Here is a 12,426-nt window from a genome sequence, read left to right on the forward strand (position 1 = left end):
CCCCAAAGTACCTGGCGTTGTAGCGTTCCTCATCAGGGAATCGACGGCCCTTCTTGAGTGCCCTGCCTTTAAGGCACGAGTCACGGGTCGTCGAACGTCCGACGGAGAACAGGGTGAGCTACAACGGTGAAGTGGCAGCTTCGTTCCTAGCGGTGCTCGTTGACGGGGAAGCGTAAAAGTCCTGCAATGAAGAGGCCTGCGGGGCACCTCGATGTTGATAGTTCTGGACCGCAAAGAGTTTGAAGAACTGGGGGCGTGGCCAACCGCCATGTAGAGCGGACGCGACTCCGGCAAGCTCCGCACGATGAGCCATCGATAAGCTGCTTTTTCCTGCATTTTAGCCGGCCTTGGTGCCTACAAACCACCCCGAGAGCTGCCGGCTGCGACGGGAGCCTCCTGGACTCCCCACATGCGAAGGTGGAAGCCCGGGAGCCAAGTTAAGAAGACCGCGTATCCCACGAAGCGGACGGCCAAGATGGCGGCCTCCATTTGCTGAGCCCGGAGAGCCCGGCGTCAGCCCGTCTCCCGGGAGAAGGCCGCCCTACGTCGCCGAGTGGAACGGGTGAGGGTGGTGCCCCTGCTGACCCCTTGGAGGCCACCCCTACGGTAAACTTGGGAGTTCCGGGCTCGAAGACGAGGAGGCGACCAGGGCGGCCGATGGTGCCTGCCGGCCCCGTTGCTGGAATCGTAGGGGATTGAGGACCGGCCGGAACCGGGGCCTGGAGATCGCGCACTACATCGAGTGCGAGCGCTGGCCACCTTGCGCTGCCCCAGTTTGGCGCTACCACGGAGGCTGCGTGCGCCATCCGCCCGAATTACGCCACGGCCCGGGCCCCCTGCGCCCTAGAGGCGGGTCGCTGGGACCGCGACGCTCGGGGCGGGCGGGCTAACGAGAGGAGCCCCCCCCCCACTGAGTACCGAGAGCAGCAGCAACCACAGGCTGGAGAGCGGCCCCTGCCAAGCGGAGTGTGAGGGGGCCCACGACCGCGCCACCATACGGGGCCTATCTCGAACTCATTGCACCTCGCAGAGCCTGGAGGCCCTGGGGGACCGGCGCCGGAGCGCTTGACACCCCGCTGGAGGGCCCAAAGTGCGGACCATAATCCTACGAGTGCCGGAGGAACCGTAAGTGGGCAATTTCTACAGAGGGCACTTCCGAAGTACCCCGGCCCAGGCACCCGGCTGCAGTACTTTATACTTGCTGAGTTGAGAGGATGTCCGGCCTAGACAAGTCTACGGGGAGGGGGGCCAGGTCTAAACAGCGGCAGACCACCCTAGACGCTTACACAGCCCCTGAGCCCCCCAGCCCGGAGTGTCCAACCATGGCGACTGCCGCTAGAGACATGAGCTCTACACCAGTGACGTCTGAACCCACCAACTCACAACTCTTGGAGGCCATCACGCTAATCCAAACAACTATGGTGAACAAAATCGACGCTGTGGCCATAGATCTGGGACTCCTTCGCCAAGACGTCCGCTCCCTGGCCGGCAGAACTGACGCACTCGAGACCCAAGTACGTGAGAACTCCGAAGCGAACACCCAGCTTCTGCATGACATGGAAGGCCTCCAGCAAACGGTCAAGAATCTGGAGGACAAGGTGGAGGAGGCCGAAGGAAGGGCCCGCCGGAATAACATCCGGCTGCTCGGACTACCGGAGGGCATCGAAGGCTCGGACCCCACTAACTACGTGGAAAACCTCCTGCTGCAGGAGATCGGCGCGGAGAAACTATCGCAGGGGTTCTCCATCGAAAGGGCCCATAGGTCGCTTGCCAGGAGGCCCCCGCCGGGAGGCCCTCCCAGGCCTATGATAGCAAAAGTATTAAACTACAGAGACCGCGAGGTCGTCCTGGCGTACTCTCGGTCGGGGGGCCAGATACTGAGAAATTCGGCCAAGATCGCTATTTACCCCGACTACACTTTCCAAGTGCAGATGAACAGAGCTCAGTTCAGCTACACCAAAGCCAGGTTGAAGGTCGCTGGCTTGAAATACATGCTCCTATACCCTGCAAGGCTGAAAGTAATACACAAGAACAGAGCCCACCTATTCGACACACCGGAACAAGCCCGGGACTGGATGGATGAGCAGCAACTATCAGACATCGAAGGCAAGAGGCGCAAACCGCACTGATACACCTACCTGAGACTGCCGTATCGTATCGCACCATAAGATCATAGCAATCTAACCCCAAAAGCAGCTGAAAGGATCCTGTCACGCGGAACACCGAAGTTTTAGCTCCCACAACCCCCCAGGAGCTTGTTTCTTTCTGTTTTTTTCAGGGTACGTTTACCCGCCCGTAGGGCACCCGAAGACCATGCCAGGTCCTAAGGAGCGGAAACGGGACAGTCACGACGAGGAGTACCTTGTCAGACCAGTTATTTGTTGGGGAAGTTTTTTCTTAGGGAAAGGGGAGCCGGAAATCCGCACCCTAGTTGGGAACCCTAAAGTTGAAATACCGAGACCACAGGACTACCTCAATACTACAGCACCTCTAACAAGATCTCGACCAAGACCAGGACAGGAGAGAGAACACCACCATGACTATGGCTGAGAGAGTAAAAGTGATGACATGGAACGTCAGAGGCATGAATAGCTACGTGAAACAACGAAGGATTCAAGCATACCTGCGACGATGCAAGGTAGGGATCGCCATGCTTCAAGAGACACACCTAACAGAGGCAAAACTGACCGCGCTAGCCAAAACCTGGCGGGGGACCTTGGTGGGATCCTCCTACTCCTCATATGCTAGGGGGGTCCTGGTGTGGATTAACCCGACAGTCCCTTTTAAAGTCACGGACACCAAGACAGATAACGAGGGCAGGATGGCATTGGTGCAGGGTACCATGGAGGGAAGAGACCTATGCCTGATTAGCACTTACGCACCTAACCATGACGCCACGGCTTTCTTCCACTCCCTGAGCTCTAGATTATGCCCCTACGTAAATAGCACCATGATATGGGGTGGGGACCACAACTGCACTTTAGACCCTCTCAAAGATAGGTCAGACACCAAACACTCCCGCCCGTCCCCCCCTGCCAAGATACTATCCAAACTGATTTCCCACCTGTCACTTTGCGATCTGTGGAGGGAACTGAGCCCGGAGAGACGGGAGTACTCCTTCTTCTCCCCGCCACATAACGTCCACACTAGGTTGGACTACATGCTGGTCAGCCAGGAGCAGCAAGCCACTTTCAGCGAGGCACAATACTTACCCAGAGTATTATCAGACCACTCACCCCTGTCAGTCACCTGGGAGGTGTACCCGCCCAGACCCCCGGTCCCCACATGGAGACTGCGAGCAGAAGCACTGCTTGACGCGGCCTTCAGGGACCATGTACAAGACAGCACAGACGAATACTGGCTAAACAACCTAGGCAGTGTAGAACGCATCAGCACCGCGTGGGAGGCGTATAAGGTGGTTATGAGAGGGGACATGCTAGCGGCAGTAGGGGGGGCTCAAAGGGTCATTACGAATGCCCTGGCGAAAGCAGAAAGTGTGCTGGGGGAGCTGGAGAACAAGGCAAATCCGACTCCTGAGCAGGTACGGGAAATAATAACGCAGAGACAGGCCTGTCTGTCGCACTGGGAGTCCCTGGGGAAACTAAGCTACGCCAAACACACTGAAAGGACACACGCTCTGGGAGACAAGCCCGGCAAACTCTTGGCCTGGCTGTACAAAAGGGAAACCCCTAGGACCCCCATCTGCCACATCCTCAGACCAGATGGCACTTCGGTGCACACCCAGGCAGAAATTAACATGGTCTTCTCTGAGTACTACCGGGACCTATACTCCCAGGCCCCGCCCTCGCTGGATACCGGGATCGAGGACGCCCTAGACTGCATAGAGTTACCCAAGCTAGACCCGCAGTTGGCCGTAGCCTTGGAAGACCCGATCACCCCAGACGAAGTCAAGGCAACCATTAGATCATTACCCTCTGGGAAGGCTCCAGGCATGGACGGCCTCCCCGGGGAATTCTATAAGACATACGAGGAGACCCTTGCCCCTCTGCTAGCACAAGTATACAATGAGGCTTTTGAACGCGGCTTACTCCCTGACTCCATGAGGGAAGCAATAATCATCCCCTTGCTGAAGCCCGGCAAAGAAGGAACAGATTGCGGTTCATATAGACCTCTCTCTATGCTAAATGTCGACTGCAAAATACTGTCGGCACTCCTCGCCAATAGACTACGCAAGGTGATCCCCCTGCTGATTCACCACGACCAAACTGGTTATGTACCCGGGCGCTCTATCACTGAAAACTTACGCAGGTTACACCACATCATATACTGCACTGAGCAAGACACCCAGAAATACGCGGTGGCATCATTAGACGCCACCAAGGCCTTTGATTCGGTTAATTGGGAATGGTTGTACGCCACCATGGTCAGGATGGGCATTGGACCCGCCTTCCTTAAATGGACCCAATTGCTTTACACCCACCCCGTGGCCAGAGTGCGTACCAATAAGACGTACTCCGACAAATGGCCCCTCCATAGAGGTACACGACAGGGATGTCCCTTATCCCCCATGCTTTACATCATTGCCGCAGAACCAGTGGCCGCGTACATCCGGCAGGAATACGGCGGGGGAGGCATCATACTAGATGGAGTGACACACCTTATCTCCATGTACGCGGACGACACTCTCCTCTACCTAAATAACCCCGAGCACCTCCTGCCCTACATCTTGGAGACACTTGACTGCTTCCAAAAACACACAGGCATCCAGATAAACAAAGACAAGTCGTGTCTCTACCCCCTCGCAGCATTATATAGCAATAAGGGTGGATCCCTGCCCCCACTAGCTCTCCAGTGGCAGGTGACGTCCTTCAAATACTTGGGTATTACCATACACCGTAGCCCGAACACTGAACACATTCTCAACACAGTCAGAACAATGGACGCACTTACTAACTCCATGGCTTTCTGGGGGAAACTCCCTCTCTCTGTGGCAGGGAGGGCAGGTCTCCTCAAAATGGTAGCGCTCCCACGCCTACTGCATTGCTTTACCAACGTCCCCTACAACATCCCCTCAGCCTTTTTCCGAGGCCTGAACAATCTCTGCAGAGGATTCCTATGGCAGGGAGGCAGGCACAGGGTGGGGCTTGACATCCTCCAGAGGCCCTACGAGAGGGGCGGACTGAAAGTCCCTAATTTCGAACTATATTACCTGGCCAGCCAATTGAAACATGTAACGCACTGGATGGCAGATGAAACCACCACTGACACCAGACTTCTCCAGCCGGCTCTTCCGCTACTGCTACTTAGAGACTTGTTATGGGTCGAGAAGGGGGCGCCACAACGTCTCCCATACCTGGCCAAGCTGGGAACTCAGCTCTGGAAGCGGGCCTGCAAGGCTGTAGGACTAAGAGACCCTTACTCCCCACAGATCCCCATCCCTGCAGTCATGGCGACACCCTCTTGGGGGCACACCGAAACTCGCTCGGTGTGGGAGCCTTATGGAGTGGCAACACTGGGCGACCTCATGCAAGAACACGAACTTTTGACATTTCCCGATCTCTGCGAGTCGACAGGCCTGCCCATCGGGCAGTTCTTGCTCCACGGGGCAGTAACACTGGCCTTAAAGAAGAGATGGCCTGAGGTAGACAATCAATTTACCGAGAACGAAACCATCGAAACACTGCTAGACACTGCCGAGGGAGGCCACGAAACCTCCAGAATATACGAGGCCCTATTACTAGCAACGACAACGAAAGAACTAAAATGCAAAAAGAGATGGGAGAGCGAAATGGGCCTTGTATTCGAGGACAACACATGGGAGAGGATTACCCACTACCATAAAAAGACCTCCAGGAACGCTCGCCTCCAATTAATACAGCTATACATCACAAACAGAGCCTACCTTACACCTGACGCCATATCAAAGTTCAAAGGGGCCTCGCCACAGACATGCCCCAAGTGCCATGCGCCGCAAGCAGGAATGACCCACATGTTCTGGAGCTGCCCCGTGGTCCTGAGGTTTTGGACCCGGGTGAAAGATAGGGTGGCGCTGGCTGGGATTGAAGTTGAAATTCATGAACCTGCAGCTTGCATACTGGGGACATACAGGCGAAGCACCAAGAACAAGCCCCTAAATAGACTCCTGGACTTGATTTATATAACAGCAAAAAGGCGCATAGCCATGGGCTGGAAGAGCGCAGGGGGGCCTAGCGAGGCCCTTTGGTGGTACGACCTCAAGAGATGGGTCGCCGCGGAGACGGCGGCTTGGGAAGTGGCTATCCTGGTACAAAAACTAGACTCCAGTGCAGATCTTCTCCGCTGAGTAGAGCTGACGGAGCCGCTCCTCCGTTCAGCAACACCTGACAGCACACCAAACAGTCCTGGCAGTCCCTGCTCGGCATGCAAGCCTATTGAGGACTGAGGCTTAAACTGTGGTCTCGAGGGGAGAGGGGTGGAATGGGTGGGGAGGGAATGTTAAGGTTGATGTTTTGTTATTACACATACTACACCGCTCCGCCAATGCGCTGTTTGCTATATGTTTCGAAAAACCAATAAAGATTTTTCAAAAAAAAGAGTTTGAAGAACTGTGGCCCAGCAATGGCGTCGAGTCATCGGTGTCTCTGTGGTCTTTGGGTGGCAGGAAACCCACTGGTGGGTGCTCCTCGCCGTGTCGACGGTCAGGCCTTCGCCAGCAGGATACAGCAGTGAGGATGCGTACCAGAGCGTCCTTGGATTCGAAATTTCTTAGGCGAACGGGAGCACGGCGGCTCTGGTCGGCGACGGCGGTGGTCGACAGTGGTTGACAACAGTCTGGGCGCTTCTCCTTGGAGGTCCGCAGCAGTCCCTGTGTCGGGTAGGCAGCCTGTTGAAGGTCTGTCTACCAGGGAGCTTTGGCAAAGATCGGCTGGTGCACGATGGTCCTTCGTAGCTCGGGAAGAGGGTGCCTTACCAGGTCCTCTCTGGGTCAGTCCTTGAAGGCACAGCAGCTTTCAGATTATGAAGGAGAGCAACAGCAATTCTTCCCGTCCAGCAGGGCTTCAAGATCAAGCTTCAGTTACCCCAGTTACTCGTCGTAGTGGACTTCAGCTTCTGAACACGATTCCTAGCAGTGATAGGTCCCCAGATATACTGTTGATCTCCCATTCATTCCGCTGGGTCACATTCAAGCATCCAATCACGACTAAGGGCATTCATGCAGGCAGGCAGCCAATCGGGCACAGAGTGCATTCAGGCCATTCACTTCTCTCCAGACACTCACAACAAGTTATGTGTATTGGGACAAGTACCGAGCCATTCAACACTCCATACTGCATTCATACCGGTTTCGTGCAGGGCTGTCTCAGTCATTGTGTCAAACACCAGATACTAGACACCCATAACATAGAATGCGTATTCGTCACACACTCCATTCACCCAGATCCCACCCAGAGGCGTACCCACAACATACGGTTGTTGAGAAGGCTCCAGCTAGTCTGGTCAGCACTTCCCCACACTACTATATATGGAACTTCCACCCAGCAGCCAGTCAGGGGGAAGGGACAGAGGCAGGGCTTCCCGGGACTTCAGGAAGATCAAGGTAACATGTGATGGAAGGTAAGAGGTCATGGGGGCCATCTTGTTTCCAACAGGAATCTACCAATTCCAATGACAGGGCCTGGGCATCCCAAAATGGAGGACGCTCAGGGCACCAGTCATTTCAGTACGGAGCTGCCACCAGCCCGTACCCTGCTCTGTGGGTCACACACAAGTGCCCAAAAACATACACTAGGGGCACAGGGTTGCACCCCTACCCATGGGTGCCATAAGGGTATCCCATTTGTCTGTTCACCAAACCAAAAGACAGAGCTGCACCGCCAGGAGTCCCACATGAACTCCTGTGCGGAAAACCCAATAGAACACACGATAAAAAGCAGTAAAGGACAAGGATACAGAGGCTCTGTCCCTCCGATGCATTTCCAGCATCACAGGGGGGTGGCATGATTAGGGTGGGGGCTAGTGGGGAACGGTGACATGGAGAGCGGGGAGTGGGTGGAAAGATGGCCGGCGGGTGCCTCTACTGCTTGGGTTGCTCAGTACCTGGTCTTCGATCGTTAGATTCAGCCCAGGTTTTGAGCAATCTGATTGGTTGACTGGCCCACCGAGGGTGCTAATATATCTTAATACAATATGTAATCTACCCAAGTAGCTCTCTGTGTAAAGAAGTGTTAATCATTGAATCCAATTAACAAATGTTAGTCATAGTTCTCGGCCCTCTGAATTCTTGAAGAATGTCATTGCAAGAGCCACAAGAGTTAAAGAACATTGTAATACTGACTTGTTAGGATATTAGGTTCAAATTCAACAAAATAATGTTTTCATTTTAATATTTTTCGCTTCTTCCAGGTTGACGACTCAAACTGTGATGCTGAAGTCCTTTCCTTGATTCTGGATGCCAAGTTAGCTGTGAAGTGTGTCTCCACTGCTTTTTATCCCCACCTTATTAACCACATGTTTGCTAATCAAGAAGAGGGGCGTTGGGATGCGGAAGAGATGGCAAAGCAGCTGCATGAGATGGGGTGCAGCGCTGAGGCAGGCTCTCTCATGATGGCCTACAGAGGAACGCATCCAGCGCTGAGAACTTTCAATGCTGCCCTCACTACTATTAAACGTTGGCTTTGAGAAGGAGGACTCTTAATTTTTAGAATTTAGAACTCAAAACAGGTGCCTAAACTATGTATTATATTCCCTGTAAAAGCTGTTTAAATACAAACAGTTGGACATTTTTACAAATATGTTCCTGATGCGATGTAGAATGTTTTGAGTTGACAGGGTTTAACTTGAAATTCCTTGAATATTGTAATACTTTAACATGCATATTACACTACTGAGTAATCGTCATGCTTTCTGTTGCACAACTTTTCAGCACGCACACTCACCTCAAGCCTGTATGTACAAGTGTAATAAGATTAATGTAATAACAAATACATTCTTTTTGAAAAATGTTACCTGCCGGTGTTGAACTTTTCTTTGGGAACCCTTCAAAGTTTTCCCTAAATGAATGTATAATTTAGTTCACTTCTCCTTCAAAACAAATTGCTGTTTGTGTTGAAATGTGTTTTATCTTTACTTTGCTGCCCCTTTAGATGACCCTCTTTAATAGCCAAAGTTTCATACTCTAGGATTTGCATAAGAATCTAAAGATGTTGAGATTTAGCAGGGAACAGTCCTGTTTTTGCATTTTATCTGTAATGTCTTCCCTCCACCCCCAATTTGGACTTTAAGCCTTGCAGAGATTGCCTATCTCTCCTCCACCCGTGTTGTGTATGCTGCCTAGGTAAGGACAATGACATCGAGGACAGTGCCTCCTGAAATGAATGCATCCTTCGGGTGTGAGGGAGGTGGTAACGTTTTTCCAGCCTTGAATAAAATGTTGATTCTGGTGAATACATTTGAAAAATCTTCTTCAGAGAATTCCAAAACCACAAAGTCCACTTCTGAAGTGACCCAAACTCTTTTAGATCTGTTTAAGTCTTATGAGGACGAGCAGGAAATGAGGATGAATCAGAAGAATAAACCCCATCACTCAAGAAGTGAGGTTCAATGGCTTCCCACAGATTGACCATCTGGATAGATATGCTCCAGTTCAGCTGTTCTCGTAAAATCGATGGCTCTGTGTGGCTCGATGACCCCTCTGCTCTCTTGATTCTAGACTTTGACATGATGTCACATCCATACATATAGCGTGCACTATGCCCCCTACCTCCATTTCTTATTTCTGCACACTGTATCGATATGATCTTGGAAGAATTATTTTGTCGGCTCCATTGTGAAGGGCCCCAAACAATTGTGTTTTAAATGCTACTGATACTGCATCTACAAGATTTCCATCACCAACCCACACAATATTTGTGTGTGGTGTCTGGGAACAGACCAAACATGAAGCCATGTGGCTCATGCCAGTCCATGAGCCTGTCGACTTTGAGAGTGCACAGTGAAGTTGGAGCTAGCATGGCCCCTTCAAAGTCGCAAGCCCACTCAATCCCAAAGTCTTCGGAGGCCAACATGGAAGGGCCAACCCCAGAGAAGGATGAGTGAGGGGGTAGCCATCATAAAAAGACAATGAAGAGATCCCACTATCGTAGTGAATCTCATCACTCCTCTTCTTCCTCTTCCCACAAGAAAAAGAAACAAAGGCGTGGGTGGTATGATAGTGGCTCATTGAGTGAGAGACATACCCGTCCAAGTGGGGGGTCTAGAGAGTAGTGGGATTAATTTAAGCAGCAGATGTTTTGCCAAAGCTGCAACCAGTACAGCTTTGGGCTCACTGCTGTGGGCAGCACTGCCAAATACCACACATTAGGGAGCAGGCAAAAAGGTGATAGTCGAGTTACACCCCCTCAGGTTTTTACTCCTACGTCCTGTCCCATTTCCTCCATCCTTGTGGGCATCCCCCAACATGGGTACCGGAACCTTTGGCAGCGAAACATTGACCTTCCCCTTTAAATTTAGTATATTGTGCAGGGGAACGGCTTCCGACGTGGGAACGGCCCACCCTCCGGTGCCTCACCTCAGTCCCCTTTCCTGTACGGACGGTGTCGGACCTGGCAGCCACTGCAGAGACTTTAACTTTCCACGTACTCCCCGTCTTAGTTTTTCAATTTTATTTAACCTCCCTTCGGTGGCTAACCTCCCCCGAAGGTGTCGAGGGCATCCAGCAATACCGGAGCTTGCCCTGAGGTCATGAGTCAGGGCGTTACGACTACCGGCCGTCCAGCCAAGGGCTAAAAGCCTACCATAGTGATCTCTGAGGTCAATGCTTCTGCTTTGGGTGCAAGACGCAAGCTGTATCCTCCCATGTCTGGGGCCTCTCATGGCTCAGGGCCTTCGCACCCTCCTGCTCAGGGCATGGCGCAAGGCTTCAAAATGGCAGAGAGGCATGTTGCAGACTGTCAGACTGGCCGCTATTTTGGATTCAACTCACGGCCTGCCTGTGCTTTCACCCATTGAATGGGCTTTGCAGCAAGATCCCAGTCCCCTTCCCTCTAGAGGCGGCAGCAGTCTTAATGGTACAGGCATCTGGTCTCCTCAGGGATGCATCTATTCTTCGCAGCCTTAGGGCTACAGGCCTCAGGCGATTCGGTGCTTTGACCAGAAGCGACAACCCAGTGCTTCGGAGGGCCGTGCCCCTAAGGATCTGGCGACTAGCGAGGACCGCTTCTTCAAGCGCTTCCTCTTCCTTATGTGTTCCCCTCAGATGATGGGTTCTCCTGAAGGATATAGTAAAGGAGGTGATCCCCCAGGTGGTGCCTCCCCGGCCTCCTCCTCTGGGTCTTCCTTCTGAACTTTCAGCACTTCCGGTTCCAGTGCCGGTCCTTCCCCCGGTCCAGGCTCTACCAGCTGTTCAGACCCATCCACCTACTCCTGTACCCCCAATGCCTCCACCCCAACAGTAGTTGGACCTGTCTTCGGCTCCAGACTTGGAGGGGACCCCGCCAGCACCTGTATCCCAGGGCCCATACCCTCTGCGGTCTGTCAAAAAGAGGGGTGGGGCGTGGATGACGCCCAGGACGATGAAGCCTTGGCATCCGTTAAGGCCTTTCATGACCGCCTTCCGGGCCAGAGGTTGCCCTCCAGAAGGTGGGAGCTCTAGCAGAGGTTTTGGGCAAGTGCACCACAATCCGGTCTGGCATCCGTCTCCAAAAGGATGTCCTGCAGGTGGCGAGAAAGGTCTGTAAGAAGTCCAGGGCCGATGCCCAGATGTACAAGAAGCAGGACAGCAGGTTCAGGCTGACGGACAGGGAGCTAATCCTCCTTGCATCCCACCCGCAGCCACATTCTTCAGTGGTGGCTACGGCCTCACTATAGTCTAAACCATTGTCTTTGTTGTCTTCCTCCACGGAAGCCACCTCCAGTTGTCTTTCCAAGGAGGACAACGTCCTTCAGTCTTTGGGCAAACGCTGTTATGCCATTTCAGGACTGCATCTGCGGCAAGCCAACGCCCTCTTGGGCGTTACTAATGAGAAGCTGTGGTGGGGTGCAGGGAGTTTCTCCCTGACCTCCACCTGGAGAAGCAAGCATCCTACAAGGCAGGTCTATCAGATGCCCAGGCTGTTGCGCAGGACCTCATGGATTTTTCGGTCTCCCACATCGACACAGCTATCAGAGGCTCTGCCTGGGTGTCGAGATGAGAAGGGTGGCATGGATACATGCCACTAAGTTTTCGTCTGATGTGCAAGAGCGGATTCTTGATTTGCCCTTTGAGGGCATTCACCTCTTTCCTTCGTCAAGCAATGACGATTTGACAAAGAAGAACACCTCCACTCAAACTGCCAGGTCCTTGGCCATCCTGACAAAGCCAGGGCAAAAGTTCTTCCTTCAGTCTCAGAGCAGGACTGACTTTAAACCCTGCGCCTTCACCGGCTTCAAGGAGTTTCGATATCGCGGTATGCAGAGGCCTGACTGGTCCCCCAGCGACAACAGAAGGTA

The 12,426-nt window shown here is 53.0% G+C and overlaps 1 protein-coding gene across 3 annotated transcripts in view; it reads left to right on the forward strand.

The window, feature by feature from the left end:
• NBAS (NBAS subunit of NRZ tethering complex) overlaps positions 1-8,945 on the forward strand; it is a 3,456,930-nt gene extending 3,447,985 nt beyond the window's left edge. For all 3 annotated transcript variants that reach the window (XM_069605942.1, XM_069605943.1, XM_069605944.1), the window contains one exon: positions 8,344-8,945. In XM_069605942.1, coding sequence (XP_069462043.1) covers positions 8,344-8,619 — 276 coding nt within the window. In that variant the 3' untranslated portion in view covers positions 8,620-8,945. The remainder of the gene's footprint in view (positions 1-8,343) is intronic.
• Positions 8,946-12,426: the final 3,481 nt, after the last annotated feature.

This window comes from Ambystoma mexicanum, chromosome 4p (assembly GCF_040938575.1).
Source record: "Ambystoma mexicanum isolate Mex_15411 chromosome 4p, UKY_AmexF1_1, whole genome shotgun sequence".
NCBI lineage: Eukaryota > Metazoa > Chordata > Amphibia > Caudata > Ambystomatidae > Ambystoma > Ambystoma mexicanum.